The sequence below is a fragment of the Theobroma cacao genome, chromosome 3 (assembly GCF_000208745.1).
Source record: "Theobroma cacao cultivar B97-61/B2 chromosome 3, Criollo_cocoa_genome_V2, whole genome shotgun sequence".
In the NCBI taxonomy this organism is placed as follows: domain Eukaryota; kingdom Viridiplantae; phylum Streptophyta; class Magnoliopsida; order Malvales; family Malvaceae; genus Theobroma; species Theobroma cacao.
Genome location: NC_030852.1, coordinates 7841835 through 7867604, shown reverse-complemented (window position 1 = coordinate 7867604; position 25770 = coordinate 7841835). Strand labels below are relative to the sequence as shown.

Genomic DNA, 25770 nt, shown 5'->3' with positions numbered 1-25770 from the left:
AGAAATAACTTTCTCCCATTGAAACCCATTATGCCGAATTTTCTAGGGGAATATTGGCTGCGGATCTTGATGTTTATTTGAGGAATTATGATGAATAATGATGAATTATGAGCCTAGAAAAATAATGGAAATTTTCGGAGCAAAAATATAAATTTTTACCCACTAGGGGTATTTTCGTAATTTGCTATCAAGACTGATAATTTGCACCACACTGAGGGATATTAAGTCAATTTGGGTGCAATTGAGGTATAGAAACTGAAAAAAATTAATTTGGAGTTTAAACGGACGTGTATATCGATTTATCGGGTAAAAGACTGAAATAGGCTAACATCGCGTTTAGGCAAAATTTAGATATTTTGAACTTCATATCATGCACATACACCGAGCCTGAATTGATTTTATAATGGTCAAGTATTAATGTGGTGAATTATGTATTGTACATTATGGATAGGTGGTGAGCAAATTACACTGGTAAAAGTACAGGGATTGTGCTTGAAGACTGAGGTTAGGAGTATATCGACTCCTAAAACAGTGAGTAAACTTATTATCGTCTAAATTATCTAGAGTAGTTTTATACAATTGTGTGATTTTATGGAAAATGGGTTTAAATGGTAAATTACTATGTTTTAAGAGAAATTGTGATTTTATAAAATGATTTTATAAAATGATTTTATAAATTTTCTAGAAAATCGAATACTGGTTTTGAAAATAGAGTAATTGGAGACTGCCTACTTGTGTTGTAAATTTATGGTTTTAAATTAAATGGCTTGTGATAAATTGGCATGATTGGCTGAATTTATACTTGTGTTGAAAAATATGAACTGTTTGTTTTGCCTTGATAAATTGGTTAGTAATGTAATTGCCATGCTATGCTATTGAGATTTGATCAATTGGTGGATTAAAGATTAGCTACTGCAGTGGTGGGGGGTTCCGTGGACTAGCTTATTAGAGGGGCACGGTAAACTCCTTTATATTCTCACCTCGGTCATAGAGGCGTGTAGGGTATCTCCTGAGGTGGGTTTTTTAAGTGCACTTCACGTTAACCACCACGTGAGAGTAAGACTCAGCCAACGCCAAGGAACAGCTATGATGTTCAACGAAAAATGTGTTTTATGCGAAATATGAATTTTTAATAGCCTTGGCTGTCTCAGTGGAATACCTTGACGAAGGTACCCGCGAGAATGATTTTGCCAGGAGCCAAGTTTTGTGAGATATATAAGCCTTGTTGATTAATTGAGTAAACTGAATATTCATGTTATGAAACATATATTAGAAAAGAATATTTTAATTCGTCTCCATTTACTCGCCTTTAGATAGTTTAGATGGTATCTGTTTACTCACTGGGATTTTATAAACTCACCACCCTCAATTCCCTACATTTCAGGCTTGGGATAGCCGGTAGATAGCCGATTGCTTCAAGGACTTCAGTTAGCCTTGCATCGACAAAATTGTAGGTTCACAGACTCGTATCTTATTGGTTAGTTGGGGGCCCACGTATCATTATAAAAGTAATTTTATACTTTAGTTATTTGATTTAAAGTATGTATGAACATATTTAGCTTTTACACCATGTTTTTGGCGGGTTTTGGTGTTTTCAAAGAAAAATGACAATAATGCCCCTATGAGCCAAAAAATAATATTTTATTATTTTGATTTGGAAAAGACTTATGATTTCTTGAAATGCGAGATTTAATAACTGTCGCTCACAAGGGAGATGCGAAAGCTGATGCTAAGCCTTGCGGGGTTTCGATCGGCATTCGGGGTAATGAGTGCCTATCGGGACGTCACGGCGGTTGTCACGGGCCCCATGGGGAGTTTCGGGTCATGACACTTACAAGGTTATGGGTGATGGTGTGCATGAATGAACATTGATGTTATGCTTAGTGGCAACATGTAAATGAGAATGGTAGTACATGTAGACTTAGAAAATGTTTGATGGAAGTAAATTTATAATTGCTGCCATATGCTAGGTTATTGGTGTGAAAATGATGGTTGAACTTAATAAATGTCTTTAGAAAATATTAATATATGTGCTAGAGTCATAAATGAGTTACCAGTAATTATAATTTAAAGAATTACTCAAGCAAAGAATAGAGGTAACTTTGGTAAAAATGTGTCAAGATGTAACTTAGTTGAATAAGGATTCACGATTGAATGAAAAAGAGAAGTAGAAATGATTTACACTAAAGATATTGAATTTGGATTATTACTAGGAAGTGCAAAAGTAAAGACAGTGCACTGTGGTGGCGTACCGAAGGAAATAACAAACAACTAGCAAGTAGAAATAGCTAGATATGCCTCAGAACTAATAACGACATAGTGTCCCGCAATCGTAAGGTGAGTGAACTTGCATTAAAATGTTTTGGAATAAACGCATACGTGTTTAATTGAATCACCTAAAATGTTTTATCAGACTTTTCTTTAAAACGTGCATGGGAACAAGCCCTTGATCAAATGATTTTATGTAATAAAATATGTGGTATAATGAAACCATGTATTACTATATTATGTGGATATGTGTGTTATGTTTTGAGTGATAATGCTATATAATAGCTATAACCGTGCACGTGCGGTGTGGGAGTGCACGTGCGGTGTGGGTGTGCACGTGACGATGCTGGTGGTGTGCTGTGTGGGAGTGCACATGCCAATAATGATGTGGGCGGGAGTGCATGTGATGATATTGAAATGTGCGTGTAGGGAGTGCACATGATGATATTGCCTTGTGTGTGTAGGGAGTGCACATGAGCTGAGTAAGGCGGCAGTGGTGTACATGTATATATATATATGCTATAGACAAGTTATGAAAATAAAAATGTGATTGTACTATATGCTACAAAATGCCTTTCCGCTGCAGCGAGAAACCCTCTGTTTTGCTTATCTTGATTGGATATTTGCTGTAGTTTTCACTCTTTTCAACTCCATTGTGGATTATAAATCCTTCACCTTAAGGGATTAAATAATCAATGGTTGAATTAAGNTATATATATATATATATATATATATATATATATATATATATATATATGCTATAGACAAGTTGTGAAAACAAAAAATGTATTGTACTATATGCTATAGAATGCCTTTCCGTTACAGCGAGAAACCCTCTGTTTTGCTTGTCTTGATTGGATATTTGTTGTAGTTTTCACTCTTTTCAACTCCATTGTGGATTATAAATCCTTCACCTTAAGGGATTAAATAATCAAGGGTTGAATTAAGGGCTTTACAATAAATTAAACTAAATTGCATTGTTTTCAACATAAATGCATCATGTTTTTTAAAACTTCTCATATTGATGCTTGTTCCCTTCCTATGTTCACTCACTGGGTTTATACTCATCCTTTTTTTTCAACATCATGTTTTAGTTTTCAAGATTAAAGGTAGTTGGATCCTAGGTCGAGGCGTTCCCTCCTATTCATCTTTCGATAGGTTCACTACGACTCTCAATGATAGTAATCCCACCAGAGTCACTCCACTGATAGTCAACGTTTTTTGTATGTGTGTATGATTGTTTAAGTGTAATTTGTGAAAGTTATTATAAACACTGTGTGTTTGGTTTGAATAATAGTGCCGCCACATGTCGGCAAGTGATAATATTATTTTGTGAATACTATATGCTCGGTTGCCATGATTTAACCCATGAGAAAGAATTATTTTTGAAAATTATGAATTGAGAACCTTAGAGGTAAATGAGAGACAAGCGGTTTAATAAATAAGTTTTCACGAAAAGGCTTGCTTGGGTCCAATAGGCTATGCCTATTTGGTCCATGTGCCGGTCATAGCCCAGGATTTGGGCTATGACATCAATGTTGGGTATTAACTCTAATTTTGCCATATCATGCATTCTTCTATAATGAACATGACCTAATCTATTATGCCATAAATTAGACAAAGTTACTTTACTATCATGAACATTAAACAAGGCATCAATATAAGTAAAATTATTAATATTCTTATTAATATTAAGTTTGAACATGTTTTCACAAAAATATCCACTTCCCACATATTGTCCACTTTTTGTAAGGATAAACTTATCTGTTTCAAATACTAGTTTGAAACCATACTTATTCAACAAACCACCTAACACAAGATTCTTTCCAACTTTCGATACATAATAGATATTGTTTAGTACAAGTATTTTTTCAAAAGTAAACATAAGTTCCACGGTGTCTTTTCCTTTCACTTGTGTAGTGGAGGAATTTCCCATGTATATCACGGTTCCATCATTAACTGCTTTAAAAGTCTTGGAGAAACTTTTGTCATTGCATACATGATTAGTGGCACTAGTGTCAATTCACCATGCTCCATCATCTTGGAAAAGATTGACCTCAGAAACCATAGCCACAAATTTATTGTTATTCACACCTTGTGTCTTGTTTTTCAAAAGTTTACATTTCGCCTTAAAGTGTCCAAGTTTGTTACAATGGAAACATGACCCATTTTTGTTCCGTTTGATCTTATGACTTTTGTCATTCATACCCACATAATGTTTTCTTTTATTGCGTGAGACTAGTTTGTTTGATAGTTTGTGTTCCATCACATGGACCTTCGAAGTCTCAAGATTCTTTTCATTAGAATTCTTTTCTTTTCATCTTACTTGACTTCTTCTTGTTTATAATAATCTTCTTCTATTTGAAGATGATTACCAAGGTCCTCGAGAGATATTTTTTCTTTTTTATGTTTTAGAGTTTTCTTAGTGTCTCTCCATGAAGGGGGAAGCTTATCAAATATTGAAGATACCACAATAGCTTCATCCATTTTAAGACCATATTGCTTAAAGCTATTTAAAATGCATTCAAGTTCATGCAATTGCTCCATAACAAAACGATTATCAACCATTTTGTAATTATTGAAATGACTAACCAGAAATTTTTTGCTACTTGCATCTTCAACCATGTATCTTGCTTTAATTTGTCCCAAAATTGTTTTGCACTAGCTTCATTCTGGTACGTATCGAACAATGCATCTGAGATTCTATTAAGAATGTGTCCCATGCATATGTAGTCATCATTATTCCATTTTTGCCTCAAACGAGTTTTATCCATGGATTCTTCACCACCTTCTTCATTTGGTCTTGATGTATCTAGAACATAAGCGACATTAAAAGTTGTAAGGAGGAAGCGTATCTTTTTCTGGCATCGAATAAAGTTTCCTCCTTCAAAGCGATCTAACTTGACAATGTTGGTAACCATTTCTTTAAGTGAAGCCATTTTGAATACCACGAAAATAAGTCTTAAAATTGTTGATGCAATTGGGGTTTAGATGGTATTTAAGGAACAAGCAAAATTGACTTCAAGGCGAGCCTTTCAATAGACGTTATCTTTAAGACTTATTTCACTCCCACCACTCGGTATGCAAAAGGGAATAATACGAATAGCCTTAGGGATACAATGAAGCCAACGTCTAACTTCATCTTTCACTTACAAGAGTAGACCGTTAGATACACCCGAGGGTTGCAAAATTGTTCGACCTTAGAGTCTATTTTCTGTAACAAGTAAATTATAAGGAATTTGAACGCTTTTGTCATTGATGGAAACTTAAGTATTTATGTTAATAGAATCCAACACTTTTCTTGGTCTTGATTTTTCTGCTCTTATTTTGTTTTTGATTTGATGTTTCAAAATGGTTGGTAACAAGCCCTTTATATAGGCTTGCAAGTGTCTTTTCTTTAATGACATAACCCTTTCACTAAGGCACCATTTTGTCTAAAAGACATATTTACATTTTATCTAAAAGACATCTTTACATTTTATCATACACAACTTTTAGATAAAAATATTGATTCAATAATCATCCAATGAAAGGATAACTAATTATTTCATAAAACATAATTTTTGAGTTATAATTTGAGACAATAACTTTTTGTGTTTAAACTTTTGAGTTTTGATGTTTTTTTAATTTATCTCATAACTTTTGAATATTATTTTACCAAGAGACAAAACTATTCACATGAAAACCTGTCTATAATCCAATACTCACAGTATGTTACTCTATGTGATATAATTTTTTAGTTAAAATAACTTTTTATTATGTGACATAATCTTTGATCTTAACAATACACTAATTCTATTTTCATTAATAAATATTACATTTTTATAAAATTTACATCGCAAAGGTAGGAAAACACGCTACACCTAAATTGGTTGACTCGGTGTTTCAACTCCTAAACCGGGGCGGGCTTGTCGCACAAGTCAAACAAAGAGAAAAAGCAGGCAAAAAGGTTTTGCACGTTAATATGCACGCCCTTTGCTTATCTCCTTACTTTCTTTTTAGCTTTAAACTACTACCGTACGACCAAAAGAATCAAACCGTCCACAATAATAATAAGAAAAGAAAGAAAACGGCTCCCACGATCCTTCTGTTTTTTTCTTTGCCATGCTCCCCGTGGGTTCACAAAAGGAATATAATTGGACCCTATTTTGCAAATAAGTTAATTAAGTATTAAACTAAATTGATTATTTTTTATGTTTTATCAAATGAATGTTTTATATTTAAATATTATCTTATATCTTTTTTATTTATTATGTTAAAATATGTGATATTTTTTATTTTGTTTATCACATTTAATAACTATATTTATAAATTATTAGAATCTTAATGGTAAAATTTAAAAATTCTACCAATAATATATAAATTTTATTTAAATGAAAGTAAATAAGGTTAAAAGTAAAAACAGAAATAGCATAACATCTAAAAAGTTCTTAAAATATTTTTAAAAATTTAAATAAATTTTTATTTTTTTATTTAATTTAATTAAATTTTTACACTCTTATTTTTAATTAAATAAATTTTTATAATTAATAATTTTAATTTCATCTTTTACTTCAACATCTCGATAAGTAAATATAAAAATGACGAATTAATGAAGTTAGTCTGTTAGTTATAAAAATTTATTTAATTTAAAATAAAAAATATATATTTTTGATTAAAAAATAAAAAATAAAAAATATTTTTAAATAATTAATTTTTTAAAATATTAAACCAATAAAAATTATCTACTAGTCGCTCCCTCGTGTTTAGTTTTTGACGGCGTATATTTTAAATTTATTTACTGAGTCCTTGTCTGAACTCCGAAGGAGTACGTAACGGAAGGATTCTTGTGACAACGAATCTAACTTGGTCCACGTCCGCCGTTAAACTTCCCGTTTACTTTCTGCCAACTCCATAACGGCAGGTGCAGGTTCTTCTTCCTGAAGCCTGAGCAATAAAATAGAAGTAAGGAAGATATCTGGCAGACTGTGACTCTTCTCTCCCAATCTCAGCTCCGCATCCAATGGCTGCATCTACAGAAGCAGAAGAAGAGAACAAAGCTTGGGAAGATGTAATTAGAAAAATGTTACCCGTGGGAGCTCCATTACCTGACGAAGACCACCTCGATTACTCGATCGCAGTTGAATACGAAGGCCCTCCCATTCCTTACGATGTCCCTCGTGTCGATCCCCTTGATCTTGGTTCCCTTGCCGCTTCAGATTTGTCTTCGATTCCTGTCGCAGCTCCAATCCCCACGAAACCCAAGTTCTCCAGCTTCAAAAAGAATCGCAATAATATCAGAAATGGTAGCCCTCTTGAGAGCCAGAGGCCTTCCTCGGCTTCTAGATCCCAGATTGACTCTCGAAATGGCGATTACGATTCCGAGATCGAGGTTGATAAGTCGCCGCCGCCACCACTACCGCAACCGCAACCGCAACCGGTTACTGTTGATAAGAAGAATGTTGTCGTCACGTTTAATACGCCGAAAGATTCGGAAACTGAAGAAGAAGAGGACGATGGGTACTCTTCTTCCCAATCCTGCGTGGCGGATGCTGCTGCTTCTGTGGGAAATGTGGAAACGCGTGGGATTAAAAAGAAGGAGAAAAAGAGAGGAATATGCAGCAGGTGCGAGAAAGGGAGCAGATTGAAGGAAAGAGAGGCATGTTTGGTTTGCGATGCGAGGTACTGTAGCAACTGCTTGCTTAAGGCCATGGGGTCTATGCCTGAAGGAAGGAAGTGCGTAGGTTGCATCGGAAAGCCGATTGATGAAGCCAAGAGGTCTAGATTGGGGAAGAGTTCCAGGATTTTGAGGACAGTTTGTAGCGCTTTGGAGGTTAAGCAAATTATGAAGGCTGAGAAAGACTGTGCGGCCAATCAGTTGAGGCCTGAGCAGTTGGTTGTTAATGGGAGACAGTTGACTCCAGAAGAATTGGCTGAGGTTTTAGGGTGTCCTTTACCACCGCAGAAGTTGAAGCCTGGGAAGTATTGGTATGATAAGGATTCTGGATTGTGGGGAAAGGTAAAATTACGGCTTCTTTTGATTAAAATGGATTGTTCCTATTATTGGTTCCGATTTGATGTGATTGACCTTTGAATTGAATTTCAGGAGGGAGAGAAGCCTGACAGGATAATTAGTTCTAAGTTGAATATTGGTGGTAAGATGAAAAAGGATGCTAGCAATGGGAACACAAGGGTGTACATCAATGGCCGTGAAATCACAAAGATTGAGCTGAGAGTGTTGAAGGTAATTAATTACTTCTGTTCTTCATGATATGTGCCATTTGTTCACTGATGCCCAATAAACCGCATGAAACTAAAGCATTTCTTGAATTGCTAATTAAATGTTTTACTGTACTTGCCTTTTATAAAGCTGCCATTTCATTTTTGATGATATTTGTTGCAAAAATATTATAACTCAAGTTATTGGAGTTCACAAGTGAAAGCTACTTATATCAATTCATGAATTATGCTTCTGGTAAAGATTATGCAGACGATAGCATATATCTTTCATATATGCGTGATAGTGGTATAAAGGTTTTTGGATTCATTGGGACAAAGGGACTAGAAACCTACTCTCTTCAGGACGGTTGGAAACTAGAGGTCAAAAAGCTAACTCTAATATTATGCAATTAATCATTTTTTTTTTACTTTCTAAATTGAGCTGTTTGTTCATGCTGTGAAAGATTCTTGGAGCTCGATAAATACTCAAGCTTGATTTAATTTAGGCTGGCTGAACCTGGACAAGAGAAAGGCTCCACTTGTTTGCTCCCGACCTGAATCTTTTGTTTACAATCAAACCAAGAGGATTTATTAACAAACTTCCAACTTTGTCACAAGCAATGCTTCTCATTTTGGAGGGCCATTAAATTATAAGGGTCAAATTGGAACATGTTATAAAATATAGTTCATGTTGCAGTATATATGCTTAATTTTGAGCATTTCCAAAGAAAGTAAAAGCTTGAGACAGTGAGTCGTTAATTGCACACCTTATATCTTTGATATAACGGCTGTTTGCTGACTGCCTAGATATTGTATGGAGTTCGACATTTTCTTCAGTTAGTCACGTTGGAAATATTTAAGAAGGCATTTCTGTTATGGAGAACAAAAGTCTGTCAACCAACAGCTTGATTTTCATAAACAGCAACATGCTTTTTCTCCCTCTTTCTGAAAATTTGCACTTTATTCAACTGAAGAGCTGAGTCAACCCTGTTCATGTCAGGGATTATAGCTGAGTGAAATATATTATTAGAGAGAGCAAATTTCTTTTCTACTGATATATGCTTCAAAATCGTCAATGAATAAGTATATTGCCAGTAGCCTTGGCTGATGCCCTGGTGAATGAGGCAGTCTCCTATTCTTGGTGTTTCCTCCCGGTATAGTTTCCTGTTGCCTAAAGCATGATTCGTCTGTTTCTGATGGTAGAAACAAAATTTTTCCCTTCTGTTTTTTAGTGTTTACACTATTTTGTATAATAATATTGATTCTATTTTAAATGTAATTTTATTTCAGCTGGCAAATGTACAATGCCCTAGGGATACTCATTTTTGGATGTATGATGATGGATCTTATGAGGAAGAAGGTCAAAATAACATCAAGGGCAAGATATGGGAAAAGGTTCTCTCGTAATCTGTGCATTAGTTATAAGTTTAAAAATTCAACAAGTGGTTTTGAATTGATTTTTTATTCAGTACCAGTTTGATTTTTGGTAGGCAGGCATCTACTCGTTTCTTTTGTTCATTATTTTCACTGCCTGTACCACCTGCAAATCCTCATGGGCCACAAGAAGATCCAACTACCTTTTCAGGGAGGTCAGTGCCTGAGTATTTGGAGCAGGGAAGGGTACAGAAATTGCTGTTATTTGGGTTGGAAGGATCTGGAACCAGTACAATCTTCAAGCAGGTTGGTTTTTGTTTCAAACTATTTTGACTGCATGCATGTTACATTCATTTCTCCTGCTTCTATTGACCGTTCCTTGGTTAATATAAGTTGAATTATATATCAGCCAAGCTTTCTTCTTCTGACTAGATAAAATATTTATTGCTATTTTTAGGCTACAATCATCCTTCTGATCCTTCCTTTATATTTTTGCTCTGGTCTTGTTCTTAATATTGGCAGATACAGTTTAACTTATAATGCTGTCCTTCTTGTTGTATGGCAAATTTTGCTACTGTTTTCCCTTATCTATTGTCTTGCTGAAGGGTTCACAGAAGGAAATTTTTTAATTTGCTTAGCTTTCTGTTGATATAGCTTGGCTTTTCCTCAATTCCAAATTCTTTTCAATATTGATTGTAGCAACTTATAGATCAAACTAAAACAACAAATATTCGCCTTGTTACTCTTTAATTTTTCTTCTTTCTGGTTGGACATTTTGTTTTGTCGTCCAATTTGCTACCTTTCTCAATTTAAGGTCAGAAAGTGGATAAGAATCAACTGAACACTGCTTTTATACACCTTGGAGAAATAACTGATGCTTTTCGGCTTTTTTTAATTTTCTATTCTTCAAATTTCCAAAAATAAAAAGACCAAGAAAATACTAGTTTTCATTTGGCTTCCTATCTCACATTTTTACATCCAAACAAAATATCCTTCAAGTTTTGCTATGAATGCTGTAAATTTTCCCTTCAGCAGCATTTTTTCTTTTTGGTTAAATCCTGTTATGGTCCTTGGTGCTTCATCAATTTGCTTAACTTTGTCCTATTTTTATTTCAAACCAATTAATCCCTCTACTAAAAGTTTGGGTCCAATCATGTAAAATTCTTAAACTTTTATGTGCTGTAAAACTATGCTGACATGGCATTCTAAGTGGCTTTTTCATTTGATTTGGTGATGACAGGGCGTATAGAAAGTATTAAAAATAATACTTTCGTAAAAATAAACATTTTTATCATCTGGCAATCATTTGAAAATATTTATTTTTTCTAGCTTTCTTTCAATTTTCGTTTTCCCATTTGTATCTTTCTTTGTACAATTTTTTTGACTTTGAAATATGTGAATATATATGTATATTTTCCTTCTTTCATTTTATTTTTCTGTTTTTTCCCCTCTTTCTCTTCTTCCTTGTCCTTTTCTTTCATTGGTGCCAGACTGGTTCTTGGGTTGATCTGGTCAATCAAGGCAACCAAGCCACCAACATGCCAGTTAGAACCACTGATTGCTGCAGCCCATCCCTGACCTCTCTTTTTCTCCCTCTCCCTTTCTCTCTTTCTTTCTTTCTGTTGCATTTATGAATTCCTCAGGCCAGTGCCAGATCTGTCACCGGGAGGGGGTGGGGGGGGGGGGGGGGGGGTTGTGGTTTGTGGTGCGGGGAGTGTTTCTCGGCTCATCTCCCTCTTCCTATCGTTCTTCTTCTGTACATCCTACCTCTCTATTTTTTCCTGATATATTATAGGCCCTGGTTTCCACCTAAACATTGTTATACAGCGAGATCCTCACCAACAATCCCTCCCCCTACCCCATCTCTCTCTCTCTCTCTCTCCTTCCTCTCTCTGTTTCTTTACGTCTTAACTTTAATTTTTATTTCCATTTAAAAGAAAAAAAAACAATTGAAAAGGAAGAAAATGAACAACTAAAGTAAGAAAGCAATATAACACACACACATATATATATATATATATATTCAAATATTCAAAAGTCAAAATAAAAATAGAAGCAAAGATAAGATGTAGATGGAAAAGCGAAATTAAAAAAAAAAGTTCAAAAAAAAAAATCTTAAAAATGTAAATCTTGCCATGTAATTGCCACATGGCCTACATGAAGAAAATGTTCATCTTTTGGAAATTAGATTAAAATAATATATTTATATGCCATATCATCATCAAGTCAGATAAAAAAGACTACTTAGGTGCTTTGTTTTGTTTCTGTATTTTGTTTCAATGACTATAAAAGCTTCTCCATTCTATTGCACAGGCTAAGCTTTTATATGGGAATGGGTTCTCTCCAGAAGAGCTGCAAAGCATCAAGCTTATGATTCAAAGTAATATGTACAAATATCTTAGTGTATTACTTGAAGGACGAGAGAGGTTTGAAGAAGAAGCTTTATTGGTGCTAAGAACTACTAATTTTGATAGTGAAGAGTCTGCTTCAGGTCTCTATATTACTGCATCTCCTTTCCTATGTTTATCCAACATTTTTATGGATGCACTTTTTCTGTCTCTTAATCCAGGCGAGCTATCAACCACTGTTTTTTTCTGTCTATTTAACCACTCATCCTTTCTAGATAATTTTAGGATTGTAACTATAATGATGAACTTCTTAGTGACATTAGAAACCGAAAGTTGTCAAGAAGCTTGTTTTCTGATTATAAGATGATTAGTACAACCTGTTGAATGGCAGTTGTGAGTTGACTGTCTTGTTGTGCTAATAAGTTGGGTGATATTGCATGAATGTCTAGAGGCATCTCTGGGTTAGACATGTTCTGCTACATAGGAGATTGCCTGTTAGTTGTTTCACAGATTGAAGTTAGGAAGAAATTAATTGAAATGAAATTTGACATAAGATAGCATGAATGTAAGGGATTTTCTAACATTGTAGGGGAATTAAATGGTCTCTAGGTCTAATATGGAAGCAATACATTGACTAATGGCAAAAGGAATCCTAGGTTGTGTTTTCTTCATTTATGATCTGTCCAATTCCTTTACTTCTGTATGAATAATGAGAATTTCTCTTAGTTTATCTGGTCTCTGCTATAACTGAAATGGTACATAGCAAGCTGTTTCAACATGATTACAAGAAGTGCTGGTATAGACAATATCTCTATAAATGGTGATACTGTTGTCTTTGACATGTGGAGACGGCATCTAGGATTCAAAGTGGAGATTGACTGTTTAAATTGATACTTAAGGAAATAGACTCAAAGATATATCTCAATACATGTACACATACAGACATTCACTTTTTCTATATCTATAAACATATATGCACATGCATTAATGGATACACGTTCCTGCATACACATTCCTCCCTCACTCAATCTCCTTGTGGCATTTATACATTTATTAACTTTTTTGGATTATCTTTGAGAACCTTTACATTGATGAATAATTGGCCGTGGTGAACTATTCAAAATTAAGATGTTTGTACTACACCTTGTAGTAGCATGTTGTTCTTTCTGAGTTTCTTCTAGTATCATATCAGGGTTCACTATAAAATGGCTAATTGAATTGATTCCTCCAATATCTTGTTTAAAATACTGCTTTTAATACTTCATTTCTCAGCATTGTTCGTGCCATTTCCAATTAGCTTAAACTTTTGAGATAATTGCTAACTCATCAATCATTATTAACATGTTTTTAGAGAAAAAAAATCTCATGTTTAAATCCTAGGAAAATCACCCCCTTTCTTTAATTCTTCACCCAGTGTTTGCATATTAAGTTTATGAGCAATGCTCTTTATCTTTCTTTAGCTTCCACCTTTCTTCTATACTTGGATTCATGGCAAAGGCCATTAATTATTCATTTGGCTTAAATGTGAGGAGGCATTTTAGAACTTAATATTAAAGCCGGTTGTTTCCTATCAATTTTAGCTTTGGGGATGGTGATGGAACTATCTGTTTAACATAAACTATATAGTACTGTTTGAACTTAAGAATGAAATAGCATAATTGTTATACCAAGTCCTCCGATATCTGGTCTGAAGGGAAGCAGTTTTGATGGAAAGTTTTGTTCTCACCACAGTTGGCCTTGCATTGAGGCCTTTCTGAAACTGTCAGTGCATTTACATGTAAATAGAGAGTATTTTTTGTTTCATGAACAAATAATTTTATGTGCTAATTGTGAATTTTGAATTCAGGTGAAACTGTAGTTGATGGAAGTAACCAGTGTATATATTCAATTAACCAAAGGTTCAAGCATTTTTCTGATTGGTTTTTGGATATTATGGCTATGGGAGACCTGGATACATTCTTTCCTGCTGCGACCCGTGAGTATGCTCCTATTGTAGATGAGATCTGGAAGGATCCTGCCATTCAGGAAACATACAAGAGAAGTGAAGAATTGCATCATCTTCCAGATGTTGCCAAATACTTTTTAGATCAGGTATGAAACATTGGCTCATCCTTGTGTGTTTTATGAAGTAATTGTCAGTTACTTGGTTTTCTTTTTCTTCTTATTTTCCTCCATTTCATGTGACATTATTATTGGATTTCTAGTTCGGCTTTATGGATTTGAGTGGGAAGGCATGTTAATTGTCAATGAGATTAATAATGCTATAGATTTCAGTTAATGTCATGTTTTCTTCTGTTGATTGGTCAAGTAGCAACAATTATTATCAAACATGTAGATAGTCTTGAAATAAAAGCAAGAAGATGCACATATTGCCATTTGTTATTTTTATCTTTAATCTTTTAAGGAACATGACATTATATTGAGAAAGAGGCATGAAAAGGAGCACGGAGATACAGTTGTAGTGATGTAGGACAGGACGTGAAGGTTTATGGCAATTTTATACTCTGAGATTCTTGAGCAAAATAGGGAAAACTGAATAAGGAAATAGAAGAGAAGAAATTCTTAAGCTTTGCATGTAGGTTTCCTTACGAGTTGCACCCGAGGTTGATTGCATCACACAAACACATTAGCATCCTTTATCCTTAAAGAATTTGAACATTTATTCTAATTACAATTTTAACAAATACTTGGATTCCAAATAGAGAATTAACAAACTTTAACAAAACCCAGTAGGAGAACAAAAACCTAAACTAAGATAGCAGACACCAAAGCTGAATTTCCCAACAAACCATGAAATTATGAAAATACCCTTTACACTTAAAACTCAATAAAACATAAAACTAAAATAAGAACCTATCACTCCTACCACTTAAAGAAACATAAACCTAAGACTCAAAAGCGGCTAATAAAAGCTATGCAAGCTCCCAATTATGCTTCTAGTCATGGGACATCTGCCAAGTTAACGCTTGGAGCATTAATCAGCCTTAGCATGCCTTCTAAACACCTTTAGAGGCTGCTGCCTCATGCTCCATCATGAAATTAGAGAAGTTTCATTAAAGATGAAGAATTATTATTAAAGAAAATTAAACTAGCTATCAAAATAGATTGATTTTTTCACTTCTAGGTGGTTAGCGTGGTGGGAGCTGGGAAGGAGAGGGCAGTCATTTACGGGAGTGTGAACCTCTAAGAGGCTTTTGAGCTCAATTCATTTAATCTAAAATGACATTACAAAAGCCAGTAGCAAGGAATTTTGTGCTCAATGTAGCCATTATTGGGCCACAAATATGACCTGTGGATGGTTTTGTGTAGGTATTAGCATCATTTTTTATACCTGCCCTTTCATTCCTGTATCATAAATAGCTACTAGTATTGCACATTTGGTGAGAATTTCTCTTTTGGCTAATCTCCTCACCAGCCAAATTAGGATTTCTTGTGAGGAAGAGGGAAAAATGTGTACAAGAAGGGCAACTGATTTCGGCATGCAGAGAACATCTTATAGAATGGACCTATCAAGAGGCCATTATTTTGGTCTCTTTAGGCTATGTACTAGGATGCTATCTTATTTTGCTAGCATGTCTTAAGGATATGCCAATTTGAAAGGAGATGATTAGCAATTGGTTTCCAATGCAGAATAATTATGTAAATGTAGTACAATTTCAGTTGGAAATGGTTTTACTGACCTTCAGATTTGCCTGTGTAAAGCACTGGGAACTGCAATAGTAGAGTTGAGGATTTATTGTTGTATCCTTGAGTGTAATGCATGAGATCTGGAAACTTGCAATATAAATCCTAATATTTCAGTGTGTTAGGTTTAAAGCAGCCATCAATGGAGGAAACAGTGAAATATAAAATGAAAGAAAAAGATCTGTCATTGCATGGTGTAATGCAAAAGTTATTCTAATTATGAAATGCAGGGTAAGAAATAAAGGATTTAAATTTCCAATAAGGAGGGTTCAACTCTCCTTCAGGTCACTTGAGTAAACTATAAAAGTTTTCATTACCTTGTTACATTAGGCATGGTCTTTTGAAGGGTGATGAGCAGACAATCCTTCCATCATAGATTTGGGCTCCTATTCTCTGTTTAAGACTTGTCGTGGCACTAGATATTGGCCTAGGGTTGTGCAAGTTTCAGCATAGGTTAAATACATATATGATTTTTGTAGGGTGCCTCAATTTTTATAACTTCATTGTTGGAAAAGATTAGATTTGATCATCAAATTGCTTATGCCTTATCATTAGAAAGTTTGGTATGTAAATGTATCATATATGGATCAAATAAAGGTCATGCTCTAATTGCTTTCAATTCTAGTAAATAACTTTTGTTCTTGTCTGTTTTGATTTCATTCCTTGGGATGAGACAGAATTCCTCAAAGGTTGGTGGGAGTAATTTAGGTGAAGCATAGCTCTTTCCTTGGCTTACAAGTACAAAATTGTTTCCTCAATTTTCTGTTTGCACTTATATTTTTATACAGGCTGTTGAAATATCAAGCAATGAGTATGAACCTTCAGAAAGGGACATTTTGTATGCTGAGGGAGTTACACAGAGCAATGGTCTTGCCTTGATTGAATTCTCATTTGATGATAGAAGCCCCATGTCTGAAATATACAACGAAAACTTTGAATGCCCTCCTTCCTTGACCAAGTAGAACCTTGTAACCTTTATATATATATATACACATGTTTTTTCCCTTGCTGCTAGATAGTAACTGTTCCATGTTATATTTTTTTGGCATTCTCTTTTGCTGTAGGTACCAACTGATTCGAATAAATTCCAAGGGGCTGCATGATGGTTGCAAATGGCTGGAAATGTTTGAAGATGTAAGAGCGGTGATCTTCTGTGTTGCTTTGAGTGATTATGATGAGATATGGTGCCGTGGTACTGACCCGCTCTGTAATAAAATGTTGGCAAGCAGAGATATGTTTGAGAGTCTGGTGAGGCACCCTTCTTTTAGGGAAACCCCTTTTGTGCTTTTGCTGAACAAATATGATGCCTTTGAAGATAAGATAAATCGGGTTCCTTTGTCCACCTGTGAGTGGTTCAGGGATTTTAGCCCCTTAAAGCCTCATCATAATAACCATGCCCTGGCACAACAAGCGTACTATTACATGGCTGTGAAGTTCAAGGAGCTATATTTTTCTATAAGTGGCAGAAAATTGTTTGTTTCGCAGACTAGAGCCCGAGAACGTGCGTCAATTGATGAGGCATTCAAATATATAAGGGAGGTGCTGAAATGGGATGAAGAGAAGGATGATAATGTCTATGGAATCAATGGGGATGATTCATTTTACAGTACAGAAATGAGTTCATCTCCCTATATCAGGCATGAATAATTCTCATCTTCACCAAACCAACAGTTTGAACTGAGAAAGATTTAACGCTTCAAGTTGTCAACTTGATGCAGTTTGTGCTACTATGATTAACTTGGCTAGGGGGATCTGATATTGTGATGTCAGCTTGGTGGTGTTACAGATCGAACATCTTGGTGATGGTCGGGTGTCAAAGTGTCAAGTATTGATAACAATTTCTCTCTCTGCATGCGCGAGCGTGCATATTTCAGTGATTTTTGAAATAATTTGTACATCTGTATAGTTATTTGTTCGACATGGAATAAAGCTAGCCTATTGAATCAATTTGCATTAGGATGCGATCAAATGTAAATAAAAATCTTTTATTAAACACAGCTGTTACAACCCAGTTGCATGCCTGGAAAACTCATTCCATCAGATCAGATTACAGGGAGAGGCAGACGGGGTCTGGAGTTGACTTGTTGACTTTGGGTGGGATAGACACGGTTTTAGCAAGAGAAAGTACACATTTATTTGTTGTTATATATGATGTTCCTTCCGTGTTCCAATGGAAACCTGCCATCCTCGGCTGTTTGTGGTGATTTGGGGAGGACGTGCTCCAGAAATTTGTTGATTTATTTATGTATATTTTTACAGTTTCTACTGCTATTGAAAACGATATTACTGTCTTGAGTCATTATTTATGGGAAAGGAAACTTGTTTCTGTGTCTCTACCTTCATGGTTGGGCTAGTAGGATATAGTAGGTAGTCGATTTTATTTCTTCATTCAATCAGTGTATAGAAGCTATACTTGCTGACAAACTACTGACAGAATTTCATTAAAAAGACATCTAAATCTTGAAATATATGATAAACAAGTTTCTATATCAGTTAGCACCCCGAGCATTTAGTCTAGTGGTTGATACGTAATTCTCCTATCTTAAGAGTAAGGTTCGAATTTTTTTTCTCTCAATTATAAAAAAAAAAAAAATTTTTTTAAAAAATCTATATCAATTAGCTTTAGAGTTTACAGACAAGGATACGATGAACCAAGTGTCTAAATCTTATTAAAAAGTTGGCTTTATATTAATTGATTGTGATATATATTGGCTATTAGTGTAGCGCTGGTGGCATGTGAATGAAATACATATGCCTGATTAGTTGTTCTATAGTTTTCCAGGTTTTCTGAAATTATGACATCAACTTGGGGTTGGCTAAAAAGTTGCATCCCAGTGTTTTTCATAATTCTTTCAAAGACCATTACGTATTGCAGGTTGCAGAAAGAGCCCTCTTGTTGTGGAATGATGAGCACATTGTGAGTTTAATTGCCCAGAATTGTCTTTGAGGCAGCGGAGAGAAATATTCAAAGTCAGTAGTTTCATGGGCTGACTGTGAATGCGCGGCAGATGTTTATGGAAAATGGATGTTGAGTAATCGGATGAGTGTCAGAGACAGAGACAGTTTGCAAAGAAAAAGGACAAAGCGAGAGAGGTTAAACAGCAACGACAAATGACACGGAAATAACAAGAATTGACAGATGTGGCAGCGTAGAGAGGGGGAGGGAGACCATATAAAACAACACCGAGAAAATGACATCATAATGTTAAACAACACACGATCAGAAGACGTCATAATGTTTATGAGATTTTTCAGCTTTTTTGGAAGTTCTAATCCATTAATAAAATAAGAAATTTTATTTGAGAATATCTATTTAAAAATGAACTAAAAAATTTATTTATAGACTAATAATCTCTTATCTAGATAGAATTTATAAAACAAAAATAATATTAAGAGATTTGATTTAGATGAATTAAATTTTAATTTTAACTCAATTTAATTTACATTCAAATCTAGATATATATAATCAAATATAAGAGTTTAAATTAGATTACATTCTTACATATGTTCTATTATGTTATTTGACCTATTTAAATTGTCTGATCAAATCTAAAATCTTTTACCATGATATACTTGACATTTACACATATATTTATACCAATTACAACATGTTTGGTTGGTTATTGCCAAGGAATATTTCTACTTGTCCAATGACTCAAGAAATAACCATTTTCCTACAATCTCTCTATTCTCCTAAATTACCCAAAATCAAATATTAGCTAATTCCAATCTCCCATGTTATTTGCTATTCCATGGTTAGAGAATAATGTCATAGATCTCACATTAGTAAAAAATGGAATAAGTCTTGTGAATATAGATACGGATCTTCCACCACCTATCAAGCGTGTTTTTTGGGTAGGGAACGTAGACCCATGATTTTTAGGCTAACTTAAATTCTATTTTCAAAGCTTAAGTTCACACAAGATTGGACTTAAGTTTTAATATAAAAGTCTCTCTCCTCTATGAGTAAAGAGCCAATACAACAAAGGCATTCCTCAATTAAGTGGAGTAAAATGTTACGAATCTCACATCAATAAAAATGGGATGAGTCTTAAGAATATAAATATTGATTTTTCATCACATTTTAGGCATGTATTTTGGACGGAGTTAGGCTTAAGTTTTGATCCATGACAATAGCTTCTAAAATTAATAAGACAAAATTGTCTCTTATAAGTAAAAATGACAAAAAAAATTTATAATAAAAAGTTTAATTTTTTAATTATATATTATAAAAATAATATTTTAAATTTAAAATAATTAATAATTAATATTTTAATCATAATTCAATTTAAATTATAAATAAAATAATAATATTTTAAAAAATTAACATTTAAATGNTGAAATAAACATCATTAAAATATAAATGAGAATGTATATGAATAAAAGTAAAACATTAAAATTCTAAAAAAATGATGTTTAGTTTTTAATATTTTAAAATAATATTTAATTTAAATAAGTTTAAAATATTAATATTTAAATAATTTTAATTATAACATCATTTAAATTATAAATATAATATTAATTTTAAAATAATAATGATTAAATTATAAATAAAATACTAATAATTAAATTATCAATTAGTAATATTTTAAATAAATTATAAGTTATTAATATTTAGTAAAAAAATAAAACAAATTAAAATTTATAATTATATATTATCATAAAGTATATTTTTATTTTTTTATTATCTATTTCTTTGTTACTCTAAATATATTTTTACTAACCAAACATTGTAATAAATTATAATATCAATTTTCATTTCCTCAATCAAATTAGATAATAACATTATTCTATTCTATTTCGTTAATCAAATTATATATTTCGTGAATCAAATGTGTCTTTATGTTATAACTGATGTCCTAACAGTGTATAAATATCAAACATTGATACATGAAACTTGTTAACTTACAAAACCGATTATTTAATTGAATTTTTTTTTTTTCTGTGGAAAAATATCGGAACATCAGTCCTAAAACGGTCCTTCCTCCAATACATTAAAACTGCAGCGTTTAGTTTAGGAAATAAACAATGAATGAGCTGAAATCCTACAAGTGGAGGGAAAAATATTTGCAAGACTGAGTTGATTTACCGATGAAGGAATTGGAAAAAGGAGGAGCATCAGTTGGGTCTCTTTGACGGATTGCATCAGTGCAGCGTATTGAATTGATGGAGGCGTTGGCATTTATGCCATCAATTCCAGGAAAACCCGCAAAAGTAAGCATGTTTGGAAACAAGGATAGCAAATTCTCTCCTCTGGAAAGTTATAAAGCCAATTTTAAAGCCACATAAATTTATAAGAACGAATGTAAAAATTCATATAACACAAATTATACACTAATCAGAATTTATTTTTTACATAAATTTAATTAAAACTAATTTGTATCCTCTCTAATTCCCAAATTCGCTTTAAATATTATGACATAAAAAATTAAAAATGTTAATGTTAAATCAAATATTTTTTTTTTCAATTGTAACATAAATGCATGAGAATTAGTATAAAAATATATAAAGTTGAAGTCAACATTGTTTAAATATTAACATAAATATGTAAGAATTATTATATCAAATCATGTTAGACAAAGTAAACCCACTTTTAATGAAAATTGACCATTTACAAATGCAGACGTGAAATTTCAAAAAAAAAATATTGATTTAGATGTATAATATTAAAGATAAAAACAATTAAGTGAAAGTTAACCTTTTCAAAATCTTGACCTAAATTTATAAGAATTAAGATAAAAATTCCTATAACACAAATTACAAAAACCAAATTTTATTTTTTTTACATAAAGTTAATTCAAACTAAATTTTATTCTCTCAAATTCGCTTTAATTCTGACAATAAAAATTTGATATGTTAATGTTAAATCGAATAATATTTTTTAAATTAAAATTCTAATAGATAACATTTAATCTCATATAATATTAATTTCAATGTAACGAGTTTAATTTAAAATTTTAATTTCATATAATTAACATTACATGATATTAATATATCATGTTAACATTATTTAAATTAACGTTAATGTTAATGTTATTTTATTCTTTTACTTTTTAAATTATAGTATACCATTTAAATATTTTTTTTTTTATAATTGGAGGAGGAGAGATTCGAACTCTGTTCTTTAGGCAGGGGGATATGCACCAACTAATAAATTAAATACTCGGGTGCGTATACCATTTAAATATTTGATAGTAATAAGTTTAAAATAATTAAATATAATTTTAACATTAAAAATAACAATATTTTTATTTTTACGTTAGAAAAGAGTGATTTGTAGAGAAAGAGAGAGGAGAGGGAGAGAAGGGGTGTGTATTTCTTGAAAAGTTGATGTGTTTTTTTATAAATAAAAAAAAATTTCTTTGAAATATTTTTTTAAAGTTTTTTACTTTTTTTTAAAAAGAAATTACTTTTTTTAAAGGTAAATAAGCTGACCAAGCTAAACAGGGACATGATACAAAAATGAGTAAGATTATGTATTACACACTTGTTTACCTGTTGAAACGGTTGTTTATTATTTAACCCATAAGGTCGGCCTTACGGTAACCTTTGTCAAGGAAAGAAAAACTTTGTAAGCATCATGAGAATAGTTATTAAGATTAAAGACTACGAAACCTGAGTCAACCCGTCAACAGCGCAAATCCAGAATCATATTCAAACCGGGTGTTGTTTACTTGTTAAGATTATGAAGCTGAAGCCCATTCTTTTTACCATTTCCACATTTGACAGTTCCAGTCCTTCAAATTTTCAATGGTCAAAATTCAATATTCGCACTGCCTAAAACGCCATAACGTTTCTTCTTTTGGTTCTACTACTAATCCAATTTGAACGCTTCTCGTTAGTTTCTTTCTTCTTCCCTGCAAAGTCCTAGACTTTGAACAACCGTGTGTGAAGAGCTAGAAATTCAGCTCCATTTTTCCATTCAACCCTATTATTCTTATTATTATATATATATAATAACATCAAGAACTCACATTACCATTCACAAAGCTACCATTTACAATTCTTTCTCTGATATTTTCTGATATCGGTTCTCAAAACCTTTGGCAATGTTCAATTGGAGGAGAAGAAAGACCACAGGCCGTCATGGCGAGAAAAGGCGGCAGCAGCAGCAGCAGCAGCAGCATAAGGAACTTGAGATCCCAAGGCATTTTCTGTGCCCGATAACTCTTGATCTTATGAAGGATCCTGTCACATTGTCTTCTGGGATTACTTACGATCGAGAAAGCATCGAGACGTGGCTTGAGGATGGGAATTTCACCTGCCCTGTTACAAACCAGCTTCTCAGAAGTTTTGATCAAATACCTAATCACTCTCTCAGGAAAATGATTCAAGATTGGTGTGTAGAGAATGGGAAATATGGCGTTGAAAGGATCCCTACACCAAGAATTCCTGTCACCTCAGAGGAGGTCTCTGAAATTCTTTTTGCGATTATGGATTCCAATAGACGCCTGGATCAATGTGGCTGCCTAGATTCTGTGCAGAAAATCAAGAAATGGTGCATGGAAAGTGAGCGAAATAGGCGGTGCATTACAGCAAACGAGACAGCCGGAGTCCTCGCTGCCGCATTTGACGCATTTGCATGTGACTCTTTTGAGAGGAATGCCAATGTGTTGGAGGAGATATTATGTGTACTGAACTGGATGTTTCCACTCGATGGGGAAGCCCTGGAACACCTGGGCTCACAATCTTCTTTGCGTTGCATGGTTTGGTTTCTGAAATGCAGGGACCTTTCAGTGAAGCAAAACTCCATGGCTGCGCTGAAAGAGCTTCTTTCTTGCGACCAGCAATATGGAGAAGGGTTGGCGGCTATCGATGGAGTCAATGAAATGCTATTTAATTTCATTAAAGACCCAATCTCCCCTTCAATCACAAAAGCTTCTCTCATGGTCATTTTCCACATGGTTTCATCTTGTTCTTCAAGTGAGAAGATCAAGTCAGAATTTCTTGACATGGGTCTGGTTTCTTTACTGCTGGAGACTATTGTCGAATCTGAAAGAAGCCTATGTGAGAGGGCTTTAGGTGTCCTTGACAAACTCTGTGATTCCAAACAAGGGAGGGAAGTTGCTTACAATAACGCTCTGGCCATGCCAGTTCTGGTGAAGAAAATCTTACGTGTTTCAGAATTAGCGACCGAGTACTCTGTTTCAACGATTTGGAAGCTGAGCAAAGATGAAGAAAGGGTTTTGATCGAAGCTCTTCAAGTCGGCGCCTTTCAGAAGCTATTGTTACTCATACAGGTTGGGTGTGGCGATGAGACAAAGGAGAAAGCAACTGAGCTTTTGAAGCTATTGAATCCTTACAGAGCTGGATTGGAGTGCATCGACTCTGTAGATTTCAAGAGCCTCAAAAGATCATTTTAAATTTTGGATACCAAATTCTTTATTCTTTAAAAAATCCAAGCAAAGATCAACTGCTCGGATTGTAAGGGTTTTCGATTTGTTGTACAAACTGAAAAAATGATTACCAGATATTTGTTTGTCTATTAGAATTTCTGCTGTCTTGTCCCTTCTGCTCCTTCTGGTTCGGGGAGGTCTGTTAGGAAACCAATTTGGGGTTTCAGACACGGATTCAACATGAATTCTTAGCAAAAACATTCATTTCCCATGCCAGGGGACATATGGCAAAAGAATGATATCAAAGTAAGGAAAGAAATGTGAATGGAGAAGCTCAAAGACCTCCGTCCAAAGCCATGGCCTGTAGCAGTAGGTTTTGGACCGCCAAATTGACGCATTCAAACCAGTTGGAAAGTTGGAGCAATGGGGTTTGAAGTTGGAGCAGGCGCCGCGTGGTTTGATGTGTTCAAATGAGATGAGCAGCGAGCAGGTCAAATCAAATTATCCTTCAAGTTAGGAAAACACAGACAAGCAAACCACAAGTTTATATTAATTTCTTGACTTGAGAGACGTCAGGTCACTGCAATCTCACACAGTGTCCTCCCAAACTTTTTAATCTGTAACTTGCATCTGTGTTAAAGAAATTTGGATTTTTCGGAATATTGAATTGAGCTCAATGATAAGTGCCTGTGTCACGTCAAACGTTTCAAAAGAAATAAATCAAATTTTTTAATTTCATATTGCACAGGTAAGAAATCTTTAAAAAATTATTAAAGTAAACATTGTAAATCTTATTAAGTTAATGTTTTAAAAAGAAGGTAATGAGCTTACGATATCTACGTCTACATATGAGAATAGACCACAATTGTGTGAGGTGGGCCAAAACTTTGGCAGTAGATTACGTTGTATATTCAGACTGCTTTTTCCTTTGAAAAATATGTCCTAATTGTTTCTAATGCAATCACCAAATAGTAGGTTCTTTTCGCAAATGCCAATGCTATTATTGGATATTTCCTTTCTTTTCCTTAAGGAAAATAATATATTGTAGAAATAATGGCCCAAATAACAATGTGAAGCACCTTTACTTGCATTAAGTAACAACATTTCTTTAGTAGTTTTTAATTAATCTGTTCTTTTTTCTTCTTTTTTTTTCTATTCTTATTAATTTTCTGTAAATTAAATTAATAACAATAATGATGTATAGTAAAGTTGGAGGATTGGCAAACTGGATTAAACTATATTTGTAGAAGTAAAGTGTGTAATCATCTAAAAGAAACTAGATATAGACACACAAATCAAACTGTATTTGGTTGCAAGTTTCATATAATTATTATGTCCAAGAAGAAACTATTAATAAACTAAATAAATAAGTGTAAAACAAAACTAAATTTATCTATGCTGAGATTTGAACTTAGAACTTAAACGTTCAAAATTTTTTTCTCGTTATTGAGACAAGATATTCTTGGATATAGTATTAATACTATCTTTAAATTTCCTTTTTCAAAAAAAAAAAAAAGAGAAAGAAAAATGTAATGCTGTCAATTTTTTCCCTGTGGTGATTG

The 25770-nt window shown here is 33.6% G+C and overlaps 2 protein-coding genes across 2 annotated transcripts; both read left to right on the top strand.

Moving 5' to 3' along the window:
- On the top strand, positions 7174–18204 carry LOC18604424 (extra-large guanine nucleotide-binding protein 3). The gene is made up of 8 exons (XM_007036891.2): positions 7174–8266; positions 8354–8491; positions 9757–9861; positions 9961–10146; positions 12154–12331; positions 14035–14279; positions 16661–16830; positions 16937–18204. The coding sequence occupies exons 1-8, from the start codon at positions 7271–7273 to the stop codon at positions 17517–17519; spliced, it is 2601 nt and encodes an 866-aa protein (XP_007036953.2). The 5' UTR covers positions 7174–7270; the 3' UTR covers positions 17520–18204.
- On the top strand, positions 22736–24868 carry LOC18604422 (U-box domain-containing protein 21). Its single transcript, XM_007036889.2, has one exon. The coding sequence runs from the start codon at positions 22922–22924 to the stop codon at positions 24233–24235; it is 1314 nt and encodes a 437-aa protein (XP_007036951.2). The 5' UTR covers positions 22736–22921; the 3' UTR covers positions 24236–24868.

Excerpts from the sequence above, each read along its gene's own strand:
- LOC18604424 (XM_007036891.2), top strand. The coding sequence starts at position 7,271 with ATGGCTGCATCTACAGAAGCAGAAGAAGAGAACAAAGCTTGGGAAGAT. Across the intron at positions 8,267-8,353 it reads ATTCTGGATTGTGGGGAAAG|GAGGGAGAGAAGCCTGACAG; the intron begins GTAAAATTACGG and ends ATTGAATTTCAG. Across the intron at positions 12,332-14,034 it reads TAGTGAAGAGTCTGCTTCAG|GTGAAACTGTAGTTGATGGA; the intron begins GTCTCTATATTA and ends TTTTGAATTCAG.
- LOC18604422 (XM_007036889.2), top strand. The coding sequence starts at position 22,922 with ATGTTCAATTGGAGGAGAAGAAAGACCACAGGCCGTCATGGCGAGAAA.